At 49.2% G+C, this 21,602-nt stretch overlaps 1 protein-coding gene across 1 annotated transcript in view; it reads right to left on the minus strand.

The window, feature by feature from the left end:
- The window catches only part of Shal (Potassium voltage-gated channel protein Shal), a 254,023-nt gene extending 234,414 nt beyond the window's left edge, over positions 1 to 19,609 (minus strand). Inside the window, exon 1 of the mRNA XM_050170617.2 lies at positions 18,406 to 19,609. Within this exon, the coding sequence (XP_050026574.1) occupies positions 18,406 to 19,520 (1,115 nt within the window). The 5' untranslated portion in view covers positions 19,521 to 19,609. The remainder of the gene's footprint in view (positions 1 to 18,405) is intronic.
- Between the last annotated feature and the right edge of the window lie 1,993 nt (positions 19,610 to 21,602).

Consider the following 21,602-nt stretch of genomic DNA (forward strand, 5'->3'; position numbering starts at 1 on the left):
TGCCGCATGAATGACCAATACCTTTAAGTGACTCAGCATCACACGTGGAAGATATCTTAAGCTATGAAATTCTTCAGCACATCGGCTCTTACATACGCTGAACTACCGCCGAACTTGATCTGCTTTGTATCTAGGCTTTCCATGACGTCCTTGGTACACTTGTCATCTCCAAACGCTTTAAGGCGTCGTCGTTTAAAAGTTATTGCATACTTTCTCTTGGTCCTGTCAGCGGCGGCGAGAGTATTGTAAGGCCTTGGGTCACTACGCCGGGTTCGCTAGAACGCGCGTGAGTGTTCGGTGATGCCACGTGAACCACCGCTTCCTGTTGTCTTGGCATATCCAGTCCGAGACCGCGCTGTTGTTGGGGCACGTTTTAAACTGCTTGATATAAAATATGGTGTAATTAAGTTAACTGAAGCGCTATAGAGATACTAAGGCTTCGTACCTCACTGAGGGGTCTATAACTGCCTAAAGGTGAAAAAAAAGGCACAATGTTTTTTGTGCGACTACTCGTTTAACGTCCAGCAGCGACACCTTGCCTATTTAGTACGCCGTAGTGAAAAATCCCGATCAGTTTCTACAACTCCGAGTTTATTAACATGCACCATAAAGTTCAGCGTACGGGCGTTTTTTGCACTTTTACCCTCGTTGAACTATCGCCTTCATGGCTGACAGCCGAACTCATGACCTTGCGCACAGCAGCAGAACGTGCCAGGCTATAAGCGACAGCGCAGTGTGTCTAGAGTCGCCCATTTAGCGCTCAGCGGAGCGCAAATATCTCACAACTCTCTCCCATCGCGTCGCAGAGAAACCCGCATGAGAGAAAAAAAAAACGAAGGAGAAGAAGAGTCTCTCGGTAACGCTGGCCCCGTATCTCCAAATCGCAGCTCAGTTACAGGGGCGAGCACGGAATTAGGCAAGCAGCGCTCAGCGTTGTCGCAAGCGTGACGCAACTGACACCCCTCGCGGCCGGGGTGGGGGGCAAGGCTTCATCTATGCTAATCACGAGTGCAAGCAGGAGAACGCCCTTTACTGCCAGCCGCGTCGTCTCTGCCCCCCCCCCCCTCTCTCTCTCTCTCCTTCCCTCCCTCCCTTCCTCGGCGCTTGTTTTCACGGAGCCCGAGGAAACAAACTGTGCACCTTCGCGCGGGGCACGCCGCGCGCAGAGCACAAAGCAGGCGCGCGCACGCGCCCGCAGTCAGGCCGTGCACAGCGTTCGTCATCGTGCCAGAGGCGTTAGCAGCAGCGGCGGCCACATCTCGGCTCGTTTCCGTGTCATGAGCGCCTGCTCGCTCGACGCGCGATCGCTAAATATACGCGACCGAGCCGCGAGATGCGCCGTCGATGAGCCCGCGAGGAGATGTCGCGCCGCTAATTTTAGTGCCGCCGCGCCTAACTTTAGCCGCGGTGAGCCGGCAGCTCCCCCCCCCTCCTCCCCTCGCACCCCTCCTCCGCCATTTTCTTCCCACCGCCTGCCCCCACCCCCTCCCCCAAAGTTGTGCCAGCTCCTGGCTTGCGCTGTTTTGCATCGGTAGTGCGGAGAGCCTGGGTGCCTTCCATGCGGCGAATGAACCTTGGGAGGAAGCCCTGGCTCTGACGTCGAGCAGGAAAGAGGGAAGCCGCCGGTGGGAACGGCTGCAGCCCCGGAGAGGTCGCATTTCCACGCATAAAAAATGTGAAGGTTAAGCAGTCCCCCGAAACGAATTGTCGCAACTGTCCCGAAGCGGGATCAGTATAACGATAATGCGCGCCCGGTCACACCGGTCAGGTCACGTGGCGCAAGCCCACGTCGGTGGAATCGGACGCAGCCCGAGGCTTCAGGGGCGTCGTGAGCACAGTTGCAACTCGTGTCGAAATGTCTCGCGTACAGTCAACAAGCTTTGTTATGCTGCTGTTTGCAAACGCAGTGGGGGCAACTTTTGATGGCGCTAAGGGCCCTTAACGTGTGCGGACATCGGCGTTGCCCAGCATGACCTTGGATTCTGCTGCTCGGAAACGGTGAACTATGCCACAATTCAAATGCTTTCTAAAGCTTACAACGCTTCAAATTTAATCGCCACCAACTACGGAATCCGCACAAATGTCCGCAGAGCGTCATTTACACAGAAAAAAAAAGCGACATAGCGCTCATAACAGGATAAGTATACCTTCCAATGACACATGTGGTCGGCCGACGCCGATGCTTTCGGATGTCACGCTGTGCACCATCAAAAATTGCAACAACTGCAACTACGCAATTTAAGGTTGCTAAATGCTTCGCCTTTTTTTTTTTTCTTGCCCGTCTTCTGGGCGTTCGCGTATATTCGTGCACGCCAGCGTAATTAAAGGAAGTCAAAAAAAAGAAAAGAGGAATGCGTGGCCGCTAGAGGAAATTTCAAACAGTGAGCTTCTGGATCCTGTAGACATACTGACTACACTACATATGCAAGCGCGGCTCAATGACTTGCATGCGGGCCTCCTATTACAGGTAGCCGACAATAAAGGTGTCGTTGGGTGGACTCATTCTTATAATATATATATATATATATATATATATATATATATATATATATATATATATATATATATATATATATATATATATATATATATATATATACGTCCACGTCGCACCATTGTATACCCTGTGCTCGATGCCATGCTTGTGGGGAAGAGTGTTTCTCCTGTCGCCGCTAACGAAGGCCGCCGCATATAATGCATGCACAGAAGTGTCAGCGTCACCCAAGAACATTACGACCGATCGGTAAGCTCTAACTGTGCCGTTAATTAGCCGTCCCACCGAAGGTCGTTCCCTCTCAGTTTTCCAGACACTTGACTCGAGCCCGACAGCACCGGTAAGTGTCGTTTCTCCGCCCTCTTGAAGGCCGCAGTTCGCGCTCTCTAGACAGGTGAGACGCGGGTTGCACATATTTATGGAAGTCTAGGGAAGCCGCTTTTTCACTTGGGCCTGCTCCAACTCACGATGGAAGAACCTCTCGCGGCCGGCACCAGACTGTTTCGGCGTGCGGGAAACAAGTGTGATCGCAAGGTGTTCGCTTCCAGGTGTTCGCAATTCTCGACCTACTCGTGGACAGAACGGACGCTATAGGGGATGCGAACACATTTTGAAAAACCTGTTTGTTTGTTTTTTCTTACCGTAGTGCTGTTACAGCTCCGAAGTTTCTCTACGGGGCTGTGAACCAGTCAAGCTGTTTTAAAAAACAGCTTTTTGTCACGCTCCTTCTTTCCGTATCTTGACAGGATGAAAATAAACTAGATTTGATAAGATTGTCACGGTGCTCAAGGCTGAAATTACGTCCGACATACGCGTCACGCAACTGTCGCTTATTGTAGTCCCTTATTTGCGAGAGAGGAAACGATCCGTGTGGGGGCATATGCATCTCTCAAGAGGCGAGCGAATTATATACGCGTGGCGTGAAATTTTCCGCAAAACTTAGGAGAGGAAAATTCTGGAGCCGCGATCGTTCCGCCACCGTAGAAGTGATGGGCAGTAAACATGGATTTCTCCAATCTTCGTCCTTGTGGCTTGAAACGTTCTCGTGGCCGTCAGTTATCACGCTTCATCTTTCTAAACTCTCCAAGCACTCGTAGTTTTCCACAAAAAAAAAAAAACACAGCAAGACAATTCGTCAGCGCACATGCATCTTTGCGAATTGTGGCATTTTTTTTAACACGATGCACTCAAACCATCCGGACCCTCACACACGGTCTTAGTTGCGATGTAAACTGGCGCTTCCTATGCGCACCGCCGCTCTGTGGAGGCTACGGTGGGAAGCGGCGGCACCGATACGCGCGTTCCCTGTAAACTAATAAGTCAGCCCTCGGGGACGCCTATATTCTTTCGTTGTAACGCATATTTGTTGTAGTGGGCTTCGCTGTAGAGGGTTTCGCAGTACACACAAGAGATAGGAATTCGGCCGGGACGTGCGAAATATTTCGTTACGCGGGTCACTTCGTTGTAAAAAACGATCGTTGCAGAGGCGTTCGACTGTACATATTGTTGAAGAAAAAAATGAACGATTTGCAATCACAAAGTAGTTTGAAGACAGAAGGACGGAGTTTAGGCAAATCCATAAAGATTCCATTTCTTTGGTGGATAGAGCAACATGCTTGCAGCTCCCGTAGACACTAGCGCCAGAGTTCCCCCTGGTAATCTTTGTAGGAAACTCTACGTTGCGTGGGGCGCAGACGAAGGTCGGCGGTTTCCCGATTGGCTCAACCTCGTGCCCCCTATGCCATGGCATCCGTCGAGACACGGTGCCTGCGAGACTTCAAACAGCAGACGATCCGTCTCCTGTGGTGCGCGAATTAAAATTCCGCCGTTTCCCGCGCGTCGTGAATGCGCTGTGGCCACATGTGCGATGTTTCTATACATCGTGTTTCGGATTTCGGGCAGCCAAGGTTGCACCAGGGAGCGGATTCGACGTCACAACACGGTGCCCACCATTCTGATGGTGCCCACCTCAATGCAAGGACACTCACGTACTTTTATTTATGTGCGCGGTATAGAACCTCAGGTAGTCGAAATTATCCCGAAGTCCCGCCCTATACGGCATCTCTCTTTGCCCGTGTGGTGCTTCTGGACGTTACACCTCCGTAATTAGGTTTCAATATTATTCATGCTTCGGCGACTGCCCGTACAGCATATTGAACACACCCATGGAATTTACCGAGAAACACGTGACAACGTGGTACCAGCGCCGACGGCTCCTAGGACGCGTGGCATTTGTAAATAGAGTTTCTCCCTTTTTCACGACCCTGCGAACAATCCATCTTAACCTCGCGTCCCGAACGCGTGCCCGAGCAGCTGGGGTTGTATCTTGTTAAGTAATATTATCATCTAATTCTGCTCTTGGTAAACGATTTCTTTATCTAATCCTAGTCTTTTTTTTTTCTCATCCATCCAGGCATATAGCCTATCCCGTGGACAGCGGACAGCGGAGGCGAGCCTTTGCACGAGCCAATAACGAAGTGTGAAAAGAATGGACTCGTGAAAAAGAATTGCTGCAAAAAAAAGGGGGGGAAAGAAACGGCGCCTGCGTACTGGCACAAAACGTGCTATTTTGCCAGCTTCAGCGAAAACGTCACAGAGGTTACCGCTTTTTCTTCGTCTCCGGCGAGCCGGCGCGTTTAATCCGCGGCGAAAGTGCCTCGAAAGGTCTCCTCGGGAACGACGAACAAAAAGCAGAGACAAGACGGGCCTGCAACGCTGCGCACGCTGCGAAGGATTGACAGATAGCGACGGCAGCGCATAAAAATAAGTAATAAAGGGAAGCGAGGGAGACAGGTCTTGGAGAGACCCGTGAGTCTAATTAACGAACGACGCTAACGAGCCGACTTGAAAAAAGAAACGCGCGAAATTCACAAAAGGAAGCCCCATAGTGGCGAAAGCAGGGCACGCTGGTCGCCACCTCCCCATTTCGCAGCTGCGTACGCCACGGCCCGCGACCCGACCGGCAGCTGCATATAACGAACACGCCTTGCGAAACGCGGCTACTAGCAAATGAAGTGAAAAAAGACCACCCAGGTGGCACGGTAACATGCCCCGCCAATAAATATTATACCCCGGTCACCGTACACGCGCGTTAGCTTTCTTTTTTTTTTCTTCAGCCTCGGCGTCACGACTTGCGTAATGGGCCCTGGTGGCGTCAGTAGGTGCGGCTTTGTGTGTGGCCAGGAGGAGGAGGAGGAGGAGGAGGAAATAAACTTTATTCTGGTTCTGTACAAGGTGTTGCCACCTGCCTGGATAGTCCCATGTTGGGACCGGGAGGTCAAGCCTCCTAGCCCTACCATAGGCGTACTGGACAGCCAGGACTCTAGGGACATGATCGTGGGATCTAATCATTCCCAAAAACCGATTCCGGGAAATGCCCGGGCCGAGCGACCCACACTCCCAGAGCATATGTTCGAGCGTGCATATCTCCTCTTTGCATGCTTTGCATATAATAGTCATGTCTGCAATGTCATAACATTCCTTTATTTGTGCAGGTGAACAATAAGACTGTGTTTAAAATTGCCTAAGTGTAACTGTTTGTGCTCTGTTTAGCCTATAGTGACGGGGTGCAAACTCCCTCCTTCCCATGTAGTAATGTTTTGAAATTTCATTGTATGTAATGAGCGTATCTCTCTGTAGGTTCTCCAATCCAGCAGAATCAAAACACCGCCTGCAATTTTAACTGCCTGCTGGCCCTGCTTGCCCGACGCTGGTTCTCAGTTCTGAAGAAATCAAATTAAAAACTTCATGTGTGACCACATCGACGGGTGCAGAACTTGCGGCACTCCGTGCTGCACTTGATTTCATTAATCATGAACCACCGCAACAATGGACAGTCTTTAGTGACTCCAAGGCAGCCCTTCAGTGCATACAAAGCCCAATGCGCCACGGACCCAATGAACAACTGGCCTCAGAAATTCGACACATGTATCATCGCAGCCATGACAAAGGACACAACATAATCTATCAATGGCTTCCAGGACGGCGCAGCATTAGCGGGAATGACCACGCCGACGAAGCCACCCGATCTGCACATGAAAGTGGTCAACGTGTCTTGATTCCGCTTTCGCGAACAGACGCTGCGGCTGGGCTGCGACTGATGTCCCCTGAATGTACTTTACCTCTGTGGGACTCTAACGCTTTCACCATGTGTCGTTTGCGTTCGTTGTCTCCGGACATACGGATGCACCTACAACCTGGGTTTCCACGACGTGAACAGACCATGTTGTACCGTCTGTGGCTAGGCGTTGCATTTACGAACTCGTATGCTTTCCTTATTGGAATGGCCAACAGCCCCACGTGCGCCACATGCAACATTACTGAGACGCTCGCACATATTATCTGTGTCTGCCCGCGATATAGTGCTCAGAGACAAGTACTGTGCAGAGTACTGGAGCGGTTGGACAATCGTCCACTATCAGAACTGAAAGCTTTAGGTCAGTACTCCCACAGAACATCCACGCTAAAGGCCTTACTCACGTTATTAAGGTTCCTGTGGTCTGCGGGGCTTCACGATAGACTCTAAGAACGCCGCCCTCTACCGCTCTGTAGTGTACGCGGTTTGGTCGTGCTCGTCTCTATTTCTTTCTAGCTCCCCCTTCCACTCTCTTTCTCTTTTTATCCCCTCTTCACCCTTCCCCCCGTGCAGGGTAGCCAACCGTAACTGCCTCTGGTTAACCTCCCTGCCTTTCTATGTATCTCTCTCTCTCTCTCTCTCTCTCAGCGGTTACGGTGCTTGACTCCTGAGCATGAACGAGGCTGCGAGTTTGACTCCCGGCCGGGGCGGCCGAGAACCACGTATAGGCAATTAAACTGAGTCAATGGCAGGAGACGTGAAGAGCAATCTGCCTCAATGCACACCGTCTCATTCGCGGGTGCACGCTGTAATTCAAACCGTAACGACCTGTAACACGCACTGCGACTGAAAAAACCGCCGTTGCCGAGTTTGCCAAGATAACTCAGTCAAAGAAGTAAGACTGATACAATATTTAAGCAAGGAGTCACCAGAACCTACAAGCGTAACCCAGAGGGGCTGCGGACAACACACTTTATAAGTCGTTGTTGCAGTATCTCTATGAAACCGGCCTGCATTCTTATATTTAGCTCTATTATGACATTATGCCACATGGCAAATAAGGCGCCAAAGAAAACAGTAACCTAAGCTAAAGAGAAGCTCTACCTAAAACATTTACGTTCGCAATTCAATGATTTCAATCTCCGTTCCTCTTACTATTAGTGTAGGGCAGCAAACCGGATGCTTATCTGGTTTACATCTCTGCTTTTTCTCTCCTTGCTCTCTCTCTCTCTCTCTCTCTCTCGCCATGTATATATATATATATATGCTTTCGTAAGGTAACTGCAGAATCTGTATAAGTTCTACATCGTTTCTTTCGGTGTTAAATAAATTTTGCATATTCACATTGAAAATGACGCGAATAACAAACTTAGTGATGAAACTGCATTCTGTGCCCATTCAGCATGTTGCATATCCATGCGCATTATGCCATAGCTTGTATCACGACGCCTCTCCTGATGCCATGTCGCGCATCGCGACACCGATGTGGAGGTCCGCGCTAAAAGGGCGTTTGCCTTTGCACGGACCACAAGCTACCCGGAGGATATCCGTACACCGTCGCAGTAGGCGGCCTATTTATTCGACCAGGTAGACGTCGTAGACTCTTAAGCGAAATCGTCAAATCAATCGGCACAACACAACATCGACACAACAATCGTCATCTGTCTTATTCGCATTTCCTTTCTTTTAACGCTGCGAGCCCGGTACTTCCAAGTCGCGAACGGCATGCGCGTTATCAGCACGACAAAGCATCTCGACAGAAAAGTAGCGAGCGCAGCGTTTTCAACAAAGGAAACGCAAGCAAGACAGATGACGTTGTGTGGCAAGGTATACAACCCAAAGGGTGTACATCTGTTTAAGAGTGTAGTGGCCCGGAGTGGCCGTCAGTGCAGTCATTGCGTCATTACACTTGGCGTTTCGCTTCACGCTTCTTTCTTGGAGCGGGGCCAAGAGTGCGTGCAGAAAACGAGACAACACGTGCGTTATTGTTGCTCAATAGCACGCGACGATTCTGGTCAGTGTCCACAGAAGTGTCCAGTTCTCTTTATTTTCCACTAATGATGATTCGTGTTAAGACGGCGGATGCCAATTACTGTTGCTACTGAAATTCGCGGACATGCAGTGCATTCCTATAAGAGTATTGAATAAGCTTTTTTTTTCTCTCATAATATTCGCGTAAATTTCGTGAGAATTGCGTCTGAGTTCTATAATTTAAAATTGCTGAATTATGAAATTTATGTATTCATGACAGACAGACGAAGTAGTTAACGTTTTGTTTTCTGCCTCATTTTTGCATTCCATTCAGTTGTGCAAGTAGAACGTCACAACCATGCTTTATTTTTATTTTTATTTTTTTTCCCCTTTTTTGTCATTTACATACACTACATTTTAGGCAACAAGAACATGACGTCAAACAGTCTTGGCGTCAAAAACTAGTTTTGTTCACTGCCGAACTCAGTGTTAAGCTCTTCAACGTGTTAAGGAATAAGCCTTTTCTGCTCGTGATCAGCTGCTGAGCTCGCGTTCGATTCTTTTGACGCCCACGCAAACAGCTCTTCCTCTTCAACAGTGTGATACGAGACCCAAAGAACGGCTTGGAGGTCAGCGATCAATCACCCGGATTACGGCACTCTTACTTGAGAAAATTTCATTGGACCCTGCGACGACGCGTCAGTGAGGCAAAGTGCTCTGCGAGCGCTTGATAGTCTGCTCCCAAATCTTATTGATCCTGTGTCTTAGCATGAACACCTAATTACATTTTTGTAACGTTTGAGTTCTTATATACTTCAGTTTTGTTCATATTTAAGGATTCTTTTTCTTTCTTGCATTTCTCCATTGCTCTTTCGAGCACTTGTTAGCTCGATATTTGGTTGGACTTAGCCACACTTGACGTCATTGGCGACATCTTGTGACCGGCCTCGGAAACATTGCACAAAGTGATTTCTACGTCTTTGTTAGTTGCTATCTATCTATCTATCTATCTATCTATCTATCTATCTATCTATCTATCTATCTATCTATCTATCTATCTATCTATCTATCTATCTATCTATCTATCTATCTCTTTTTTTTCTCTCTCTTTTACATATTACTGCAGCGCGTGTGCTTGAGATGTGCTTGCAAGCTATAATAAGCTCATTTATACTCACGTCGTTTTTCGTTATGCTTTAAACCCATTTTCGTTGTGCAAACGCTGGAGACACGCCATGGTTACCGATATTTCTAACTTCACAACAACCAACCTATTTGTCACGCAATCACTGAACGCTACGTTTAAGTCTTTGGCTCATTAGGATCAGTGAAACTGCGCTCGGGCCTTTTACTCTGGCTAGCCATTTCTTATGCAAAATGCAAATCGACGTTAAGAATCCGACTAGAACTGAAATCGAAATGGATCAGGAACGAAATGAATTGGTTAGTTTGTGGCTACCAAATCATAGTCTTCGATAGTATACGAGAAGCTCAAATCGTCCACGTGCAGATACGATGGTAGTCTGTATTTTTGACCGCAACCCCCCAACTCTGACCCCCCTCCCCAACTTTGATAACGACATTTGTTCTAAATATGGCTAACACAGCAGATTTTAATGGATTCCAATGCTGTCAGCTGTCTCCTCTCGAGCAGTTTCAAGCTGTCGTGTATTGATCAGCAGTGAGCACATGCGAAGAACACAAGGAAGAAAAAGAAAGAAGGAAAAGAAGAAGGAAGGAAGGAAGGAAAGAAAGAAAGAAAGAAAGAACGAAAGAAAGAAAGAAAGAAAGAAAGAAAGAAAGAAAGAAAGAAAGAAAGAAAGAAAGATGCAGACTTCAGCGATTCTCCCGCCTCTGAACTGATCCACTGCTACAGCAGCGGGCCCTCACAGTTGGCACGGCCACCTTCTCAAGAACTGCTGCTTCTCTGCAACGCACCCGACTTCTTTTTTTTGTCCGCTACAGTATTACACGCCACGGTGTAGTGTCGACGGCAGTGCGCTGCTCAGCTCGAGGTCGTGGGTTTGGTCCCGGCCACGGCGGTAGGTCCTATTTTGATGGAGGGCAAAATGCAAAAAATGCTCGAGAACTTATATTTAGGTGTACGTTAAACAGTCCGAGGTGGTCAAAATCAATCTAGAGTACCTCACTATGGAATGCGTTATAAACGTGCCGTAGTTTTCGCACGTAAGACTCCAGAATTCGATATCTTTCTTTCTTTTGCCCGCTGCAGGATTGCCTATATTAGCCTCCGAAATACATGCAGAGACTGTGTCTCAGTGTCTGTGTGGGCCGGAATACACTTGTACAAATCACCATGCGTAAGTGTTGCGCCATAGTCCCGCTTCCTACAGCACATTACTGAAGAAGCGTGAATTGGAATCGAGATGCTGAACAAAATTTTGTTTCTCTTGGCTCTATGATGGCGGACAGCTGAGGATAAGCAGCTGTCTCTCACTCACAAACACACACACACACACACACACACACACACACACACACACACACACACACACACACACACACACACACACACACACACACACACACACACACACACACACACACACACACACACACACACACACACACACACACACACACACGCACGCACGCACGCACACGCACACACGCACGCACACACACACGCACGCACGCACGCACGCACACATGCGCGCACACGCACAGGCGCTTACGTCTTCCTTTCGTTCACGTTCTTTGCGCCGCTGTGCCATGGCTAATGCCGGACCAACTGGGCCAAGTCCTGACGTCCGTCCTGGTGTCCGAACACGTCATTCACGAATGGATTGCGCCTCACGATGCTCACAACAGGGCAGGGCCCGCTCCACTCACATTCGACGACGAAGACCTTCGCCCGAGGCGTTACAGCTCTGTCTCCATCAGCGCCCCAGTTTTAGACAGCTCTCAGCGCAGGAACGGGAGGGAAGAAGAATCACGCCCGCGCGTATACTTCGCCGGAAGACAGGACGGGAAAATAGGGAGGCAAAACAGCGCGCGGCATCGCATTTTCGCTGAATCACGAACACGTCCGCGCCGCCGAAGGGGAACGAAAGAGAAACAGAAAATAAGAGGACGAAGGCCCAATGGCCCGCTTGACGAGGAAGAGGTAGTCGGGAAAGAGGCGTGTTGAGGGGGAGAAGCGAGTCATCGCGCGCTGCTGACAGAGCGCGGCCCCGAAGAAGATGCAGCGTCGAGGTTGTCGCGGGTCAACCGTCGCGCCGAGAAAATGGAGCTCGTAAGGACATACTGCTGAGATAAAAGAAAGTGCCGGGGGCAAGTGAGATACATAAAAACAAAACAGAAAAAAAAGGCAGTAAGAACAGAAATCGAGATGGACGCCAGCGAGCAAGGACAGCCAGAGTAGAGAAAGAGAGAGAGAGCAGAGAGGACAGAGAGTGGCAGAACGCGAGGCGCCAGACTCACCCGAAGCATGCTCGCTGCCTCACAAAACAACGACCAGTGGTCTGCGGAGTAGCCCCGGTAAAGGGTCGCAGGAAAAAACTGCCCCACTGATGTGTGTGCGTGTGTGTGTGTCTGTACGTGTGTGCAGGAGAGGGGGTAAAAGGGAGTGGAAGAGAGGTCTGCGGAGAAGTGTCGAAGAGGACGAGTGCCACGGAACAACATAAACGTAAAACAAAAAATGAAAACCGCGAAAGAGGAACACCACCACGGTAGGCGGGCGAGCACATTAACTACGACCGCGTGGCGGACCCCGGGCGCGAATAAATGAATAAAGGATCGGCGAAACAAAAGACGGCGAACGGCGGCGCCCCAGACGGCTTCTCGTGTGAACGCACCGCCTGGCGGCAAAAGCGGATCGTTTTCTCGCGAGCCCGCCGCCGCCTTCATCTCCTTCGGGGGAAGAGCGGTGCAGTGCCCACCAAAAGAAAGCTGACACCTCTGTTTCTTCCTTCTTGTTTTTGCCCCCACGCCCCTTTCCATATTCACTCGTTCGCTTCCGGCTCATCTTCTTTCCTCTCCTTCGGGGACGCGGCTTCAAGATTCTCCCGGAGAGTGCGCACAACAGTCTCGGTGAACGCACGCTCGCCCTCCGCGTCCCTTGCGACTGTCACCACACCGTCACTCGCGCCGCGCGACCGAGGTGACAGGATGAAAAGAGGTCTCCGCGGATGCTCAACCTGCCCGCCTCACAGCAGACTTGTGCACGCACTGCGCTTTAAAAAGAAACGAAGTCTAGTTGCACTGATTTAGTCTGCATCTACTAAGGCGAAAGCCTCACATGCCCCATGAAGCGAGAAATCCGGCGTCCGACGTCCGGCGTTATCACCCAGTGGTACCAAACCTAAGTGACCAAGTAATGACGTCACGCTGCCGGCGCTCGACCTGCTGCGGCTCGCACTGCGAAGTCCCACGGTGAAGTAAAGTGAGTGAACGGGAATTGAAGAGCAATTAAGGTGGACTAAAGTGGATTCCGGTAGATTAAGGTGAATTAAGGTTGGTACAAATGAGCAAGATGAATTGAGGTGGATTAAAGTGAGTTAGGGCGGATAAAGGTGGATTCAGGTGCAATAAAGTGAGTTAAGGTGAATTAAGACTGGTACAAATTAGAGCAAAGTGGATTAAGGTGGGATTTTAATTTAAGGTGATAACTTAGACAAGTCCTCATGCTTCGGCATTCAAATCACGTAGGGATACTTAAGTGACTATCTTAAGAGTGTATTAAGAGAGTGTCGAAGCATTCTCTTGTTCAGAACAGCTGGAGATAATCTTCAATAATCTCCTCTAGTAAGTGCGAGTTCGCCTCTGATGCACATGTGCCGAATGTATAACTGCACGTCACCTCGGGAACTAGTGCGATTATTGCAGGCATGCCCGTATCTTAACTACGGGTAGCTCAATAAAACTGAAATGCAGCCACAAATATTTTTCTCACAAGTCAAGAAGACTCCTACCTTCGCCGCACTCCTCGCTGTGCAGGGCCCAGGCAGTCACTCTAAGGCTTCTGCAAACAAGCACTTACCCGAGCCCCGCGGCGCTGCACACAATGTACCCCGAACGGTTCCCAAGCCCGGACTGCCCTCTGTGTGGTGATTATGCGGACTTCGAACATGTCCTGTGGGGCTGCGCCTCTGCCGGTCCCCCTTTCACTCAAGAGGAAATGATGAAGTTAATTAAAGCCCAGGATCACACCTCTCAAATCCTGGCAGTCCAGAGGGCTCGCGAGAGGGCCGTCAGGTTTCACCTGATGGTCCCCGAGTGGGCCTAGCCAGGTGACGTGGAGCTTGCTTACGTCTATAGTGGACCGAATAAAGTTGTTTCTCTCTCTCTCTCTCTCTCTCTCTCTCTCTCACAAGGTACAGTTTGACCCACGTCGACAGTGCATTCCGTGGCGACTCTGTGACCTGCGTTTCGAAAAGAAGGTTTGCGGCCATCGGCCGATGTTGCTTCCCGCTGCGTCCGCCAGTTTTGCATGGTTGAATTTAACGTTATTCCACTGGCGACGCTAAAGCTTATTAACTCGCTGGTGGAAGAGCGCGGATGCGGTGCTGCCTCGGTGTTGCAGTGGTCCGCCCCGCGGTAATTACACAGCAACTTCGTGGAACGCAACTTCGATTTACTTTCGGCGACCGGCGTCGTCGCGTCCCTTTTACACATCGTGATAGCCTCGCTGTGAGTGAGGTTAGGTTAGGTCGTGAGCTCAGTGACTAAAGCGGAAACAGCATGGTCACGTTTCGGCCAAGAAAGTCGCATGGTTATCGCGCAATGTGACATGAAAACGCTGACGCGGGACAATGCCACGCAGGAAATGCGCCAAAAAAGCGCGTTCATTGTGATTACCGTTTGAGGGCGCGGAAAGCGTTGGGTGTGAGATAAAAGGGAGGAAGGAGCACGAGCGCTCCTCACGCGCTAGTCCCATCGCATTCATTTGTAACGCGTAATGAAGCATGACTAAAATGCGGACGGAGCGAATTAATTACATCTAATAGTTCCCCTGACAAGTAAGCAGTCCTGCCATAATAATCGCTGGCACCTCGAATATCTCAACCACTGTCTCGAACAAGGTTTGTCACCTCGGCTGTGTGCATACTCAATGGTTCCGGACCAAACGCAGAGCTTGAGACATTCGACTTTATGCGTTCTTTTTGCTGGTACATGTAAGGCACTAAAACTCCATCGAGGGCAGTGATTGACATGACCCTTTCATCGATTACCTCGTATCGAGACATTCGCAAAGTGACGTTTAATTAGCACTTCGCACAACATATTTTCAAGTAGAAGGAACAGCCTATGTCGTCTTGCTTTGTTTGCTTCCATCACAGCTCGTTCGTTTGGATAAGCCTAAATCCACAGACGCAATGCGCAGAGTGCGAGGAAAGAAACGAAGCGCGTACAGTTTTGAGCATAAGCATCAGCAACGCTTCCGGTCATCACAGCCTACGACTTTGTCAGCGTAATCTGCGTCTTTCATTTTTTAGCAAGCATGGTCGTCGAGAACGTTTAAAGCTGTACCGGATAACTTGCTTCTGGCGACAACCGCCAGTAAAATAAAGAACAACCCAATACTGAAACCATACCAGTCGACAGAATCACCAAAACCTTAGGCACTTTCTGGATGTCTCGACGTTACATAAAATATCTGCAGTGCAAGCCGTTAAACGAACTTCACTTGAGATGCGAGTGGCTCGTTCACTCAACCCGCCGGAAGGGTCAAGAAACTTTCAAAACATACACACACTAAGACGTGCATACACGAAGTCGAGGTAAAAATAAGCAGTGGCGAAACACAATGCAACAGTATACACGAGGTTTCAGCAGCGCAGTTGTTCGTAACCAAACCAGTGAAATAAGTTTCGTTCACCATAACCCTTCTTTCGAACGTCACAGGCACCTGTTTGTATGTCCCGAAATCAACAAATAAACACACACACGAGTCATTATGGGTCAATCCATAAGTGTGCTTCTTTTGAACCTAGGCGCTTAAATGTTTTCTTCTGCTTTCTTTCTTTTCATCCCTGTACTCCCTTCCCCATGCGTAGGCTAAGAAAACTGGACGTGAGCCAGATTGACCTCCTTGGGTTTCCTTCCGTCCTCTCTCTATGTCTACGCTACATGGATATTAATATAGAGAAGCTAACACTTCTTCCACGTTGCTAAGCAAAAAATGTTATGAGAAGCATACCAGAGTCGCCGCTTGTGTGACAATATGCGATGACGCAACATGTACAGTATGTCACACTTTGGTCAACTGATAAATGGGCTTCTGCGTCTGCAAAACTCCTTCAGCCTTTCTTTTGTATTGTTATTCAAATCAATCTCTGCAAGGCCACGTTCTCGTTTGTGGTGCTATCCTGTTTTACCGTTCGTTGTAAAAAGATGTGCGCGGATAGTTTGTGCACAGGCAGTGTACGTGTGTGTTTAGCCAAGTAGCCTTTTAACGGAATTGTGCGCACGTCTGCATGCGAAGCGGCTTCAATACATTTCAACGTGGATATTTTTTTCTTCTTGTTTTTCATAGTTTCGGGTCAGCATGAAGAAAGGCACCTCCGCCAATTCATCCCCTTCAGTAACGGTGTACACATTTGCGCACGCGGCTTGTTTTTTGCCAGTTCTGTGCGCGCTATTTGTGAGACAAGAATCGCAGACACTTGTTTTCAGGTAAATTAAACCTTCCGAACGCACAGTATGGCTTCGTTTCACTTCACTGTGCTGAATGTACGACATTAATGGATGCACCACAATTACTGAACGCACCACCATGTTTAAATATCATGTTCGACGGGCGGTGTTCCGTCACCTACTGTGAAGGAGTATCTTTTCCTTTTTTGTGATGCAAACAATTTGTTTCTTATTTATATTTTTAAACGCCACATGTATCACCGTACACTAAATTAAGATTAATATACTCCGTAATTACGAGGACTCGCTATAATATGCGCGACATATCATACCATCTTGACTTTCTTTCTATAAAATATCCTCCACCTTGAAATGAAATTATACAACTTCGACATATTAATTAATGGTTGATCATAATTTGTGAATGAAGAGAATATTCCGCATGTAGTCCAATAATTCTGCACATTTTCCGCGCTACCTTTACGGAACTTGTTCGGAAATTTAATAAAACTGTCATCCTTTTCTAAAGTGGCAGAAAGAAAATACAGAAACAATGCGAACTTCTTGTGTTTTATATATAAACGTATAGAAACGTCCCAGCAGCGGTGTCGAGAAATTCTTTATGGCCACATGCAAAAATTACGGTGCTACTGAGAACACCGCTCTAATTAATATAATGATAATGATGTTGCTCGTAGTGCAGGGTGCTGTTAATTTTTATGTCATCTTTGGAATTCCAGTTCGATGCATTCAGATTTTGTAGAGCCTTCGTGCGCCCTTGTGAACAAAAAGAAAATTCTTAAGAAACCATAAGACATCGTACCACATCAACAACGTGCGAATTTAGGTAGAAATATCGCTTTAAATGCTAATCTTACGTGTCTCCGGCTTTGGATTGCAGGCCGTTTCAGTTCACTAAATTAAAATATTTGTGCTTTAAAGTTAGAAAAAAAAACATTTTTTAACGTCCTATGCACAATGTAGCATCAGCGGCACATAGCAAACAAAACTGGTAAAGCGAGCAGGTGTTATCTTCCGCACACAAAAGAGTACATAAAAATTTTAGCAAGAAGTCGCGTGAGCGCATAGAACTTGTGTCCTTTTGCTAAATCAGCTAAAAAGTGCAACTGCTGTAGGCATGCGAGTAACTGCACAGCTAGATGACTGCCTGATGAACCTGTACTCCAAAGGTGTTTGAGGACTACAGCACGATGCGCATTCAAACTTTACAATCATGGTAGCGACACGTTTTTTTTTTTTTGCTATTTTAATGCAGAAACGTCGGTACATTGTACGCTTTACTTTTATCCATTAATGCTTCTAAAATAAATATTTGCTCTTTCAGGGCAATGCGTGAGGCCAAAGAAAGTAAATAGTTGACATTGCAATGACCCAATGACCAAGTGACCCGATGGCCGCGACAAAACAGAAATGTTTAAACCCAAAACAAAAGAAAACGAAAATCCACCACTGCGCGAACGCACTCGTAATCCAAATATTGAGGTAACCTCTCTTGAAGCTTACGTCGCATTCAACGTCGAAGTACATTTTTTGCAGCAGAATAGCAATTTGGCGTCAAACGCGATAATTTTGTAACGTTTATAACACAGGACGAACATCACCGGCGGCGGTCGCGAAAGCCAACGACGAAAGGCCTAACGCGCTTTGTCGCGAAACAGGCGGCATGAGCTGACCTTGAGGTGCTGAAGCGCTGCAGCTCGTTCAGGGAATGGAATATTTTTTTTCCACGTGGTGATGCCTCGAAGACCCACAATTTGGCTCTAATGGCGGAGTGGTTCTGTGTTGGAGTGTGTTCACAGACACCTTCCAACTGCGTTCACAGCCAGACTCAAGAAAGAAATTATGCGAATGCACTAGAGAGCGAAACTAGGTGCTCAAGTTAGACGCTTGTTCAAAAATATTGACCTGTTGTCAGACGAAGCAGCCTTGGTATTTGCAATGGCCTAATTTATGTGTATCATTAAAAAGAGACGCAAGCGGGTGAGAGGTACTGAGAAGCTCAATTATAGTAAGTCATTTTTAATCGGGAGTATAGTTGTGCTTCGAGGCGGGAAGACGCGGTTCGGGCAAGTTAGCGATGTAATAACGCGAGTGAGTAGTAGTTGCAAGACGCTTGGTCTTCAATCCATCGAACATTCCTGCAGAGCGTGCCGCCCGCATAGCACGAATGCGTAGGAAGCAGCATCACCAAACTCCGACAGGAGGAGCCGAGCTGCGGATGGTGAAATGGCAAGAGCGCGCTTACCCTAGGGTGGTCATGGTGACGATGGTGTACCAGAAGGCGGCCGGTATACTGGTGAAGGTGGTGCTCTTTACGTTCTTCTCGGCGTAGAACATGACCGTAGCGAAGATGATGATGGCCATGGCAAGCGAGAAGACGAGGAAGCCCAGTTCAGATGCGCAACTCTTGAGCGTGTAGCCCAAGATGCGCAAGCCCTGCGAGTGTCGCGAGAACTTAAAGATGCGGAACACGCGGAACACCCGTAGGGTGACGAACGCGCCGGACACGTCGTCATTGTCCTTGATGCCGAGACCTATGTAGTAGGGCATGATAGCCACAACGTCAATGATGCTCATTACGGAGCGCATGAATTTGCAGCGGTTCGGGGCTGCGTACAGTCGCAGCAGGTACTCGGCGGTGAAGATCATCACGCAGGCCGTGTCCAGGCAGAAGAAGGCCACCTTGTAGCTCTCGCCGCACGAGCGGCTACCGCCGGCTCGAGAGTCGTGTCCGCAGGGAATGGTCTCCACCACGTTCGCCATCACGGAGACGGCGATGAAGAAGCCCGTGACGTAGTAAAACACCAGGGCCGCCGTACCCGTGTGCGGGTTCTCGAAGGCACGCCACATGCGCTGCCTGATGGTGGAGTGCGCCAGTTGCGCGTTCTCGTTCCCCTCGGAAAGTTTGTCGTCCAGCATCCGCTCGGCGTTCTCTCGCTTTCTGTCCCTGTAGTCCTCGTAGCAGCAGTCGCCGATCACATCCGGCACGATGCCGAAGAAGGCCAGCTCCTCGTCGTAGGCCATCAGGCACTCGTGCTTCGGGTAGTGCAGCTTGCCCGTGCGGTAGTAGTTGAGTATGTGCCGGAATATGTCCGGGTCCCGGTCGAAGAAGTACTCGCGTGCCTCCTCGTCGAAGAAGAACTCGCGCTCGTTGGAGCCGAGCAGCGTGTCGGGAAACTTCTCGACCGTGTTGCGCCACGTCTCGAACCGGCGCCCGCTCACGTTGATGGTGAACTTCTCGTCCTCGCGCCGCCGCCGCTCGCGCGTCACCGGCGGCGCCGGCAGCGGGTTGTTGGCGATGGGCACCCAGCCGATGGCGGCCGCGCGGGCGAACGGCAGCCAGGCCGCCACCGACGCCATGCCGCCGCCGGCGCCTCTTCAGCGCAGCAGCGATGCGCCTCCGCCGCTGCCGCTGCCGCTGCAGCAGGGGCACCGGGCCTCCATCTTGCCGCCGCTACTGGCGACTGCTGCGCGACGACGCCGGCGCATGCGCTCTCCTCCCCCCTCCCTCCTCCGCGCAGCGGCGCCGGCTCGCGACGACGCACCACGCCGCCAGCGCCACCCGCTCTTGGCGCACGACCACAGCGCCGCCGCCGACGACGACGACGTGCGTACACCTCGCCGGTGCGCCAACAACAGCTGCCGGCTCTCGATCTCGCCGCTCGCACAAAGGGCCCCGACGGAACCGGTGGTGCGCCGCCCGCGCGGGTCGGGCTCTCTCTGAGGTGCACTGCGATGAGCCGGTGCTGACCGGAGGCCCTCGGCGCCTAGGCTCTCTCCATGCCCCGCTGTGAAGCCACCACTCCTGAACACAACGACAGTACTTAGCTCGGTGTGGACGTCGGGCTCCCAAGACGCGTTCGCAACTTCGACGTTCCGGTCGGTCGAAATGCTGACGGGGTTACAAAAAGAGGCGTATTTCAACATTCCTTGCGAAATCGCTTTTGCGATGCATGCAGACAGCTAGGGAAGAAGCCAAGTGAGACGGTATATGTGGACGTTTTACATGCAGTGGAAGAATGTGCACAAGGAATAGAAAACATCGCTAAACTGTCAAATGCAACAGATGGAGTCTGTGAATAGGTCAGGCAACAGAATAGGCCACACGAGCTTCATCTTATGTCGTCCCTTGTTCCCTGTGTGTGTCACTTGGAAAGCACACGCGAAAATGAACCACACGTGTCTTACGTTTACAGGAATTCGCTCGCCTGAATGTTGGTCAGTGAAATGGAATCAATTTCTTTTCTCCTGAATTCGTTGTCAATTCGGTCAGTTTCATGCGCTCTTTTGAAGCACAAAGGCCCGCCAGAAGATGCTGAAAAAAACGCACCTACACAAGTTTCCCGGCCGCCTCCCGGTTCCTATATCGATCGATTACTTTCGGTGCACCGCTTTCAGTGGGCGCCGATTGGCTAAACTTGCGGGAAGCCTGTGGCCGAGCACACGACCCGTCAGCGTTATTTTCATGAACGTCACGTAGCTCGCGAGAGCCCAGACAGGACGGGCAGTGCCAGTCTGTGATTTGCAACGTAAAAAAAAAGAGAGAGAGAGAGATTCCACCTGCTCCTCTAAGTGGCACGGCAGGAACAGAAAGAAAGAAAGAAAGAAAGACAGAAAGAAAGAAAGAAAGAAAGAAAGAAAGAAAGAAAGAACTAGATAGCATTGAACATAAAGCGAACGTCGGTTGTAAGCTCAATATATAAATCATAGAAACATACGTGGAATAGGAACAAAAAGAAATGTGACATACAAAGAAACCGATCGACAAGGAAGTTGGAAGAGGTGAAGAGTATGGCTCCCTATATTATTATTTTACTCACTATTTCTCGACTTGCAAACTTTTGGCTTGCTATTATTTTTCGTCTCTTAAAGGAATGCGTTTGGATGCTTCAAAGTGTTTTTTTTTTGCTTTTATATTTGTGTCTTTTCCACTCTAACGCCCCGGATAAGACTCAGTCATGCGTTTCCACTGCACCATTAAAAAAATGAATTTCGACAGTCCATAACTTGTCTATCTGAAGTGTCTGCCGACTATTCGTGCACCGATTTGCCCTTATTACTCTCTCTCTCTCTCTCTCTTATTTGAAACTTCTCCTCTGGGCTATACGATGTTCTTTCTTTTTTACTTCGAACACTCTTTTTAAAAGCCCACAGAAGTTGCTCGAATTACGTCACTACAAATTAAATATCTGCCCAGGTGAACATAACTTGCACAAAAAGAAAACGAACGCGATTCATTGATTCGTTACACTAACTACTTTAATTAATTTCTTAGTGACACGTATTGCGGCATACGTTTATATTATAAAGTTGAATGGGGTCGCCACAAAAGCGTAGTTCCGCGTTTCTACATTACAAAACGGCTACGGGAACATAAATAATTGGCTTCAAATTAGTCGTCAAGTCCACCTGACCACCGGCGCAGCACTGCGAAGCGCGACT

Source organism: Dermacentor andersoni, chromosome 6 (genome assembly GCF_023375885.2).
Source record: "Dermacentor andersoni chromosome 6, qqDerAnde1_hic_scaffold, whole genome shotgun sequence".
NCBI classification, from domain to species: Eukaryota; Metazoa; Arthropoda; class Arachnida; order Ixodida; family Ixodidae; genus Dermacentor; species Dermacentor andersoni.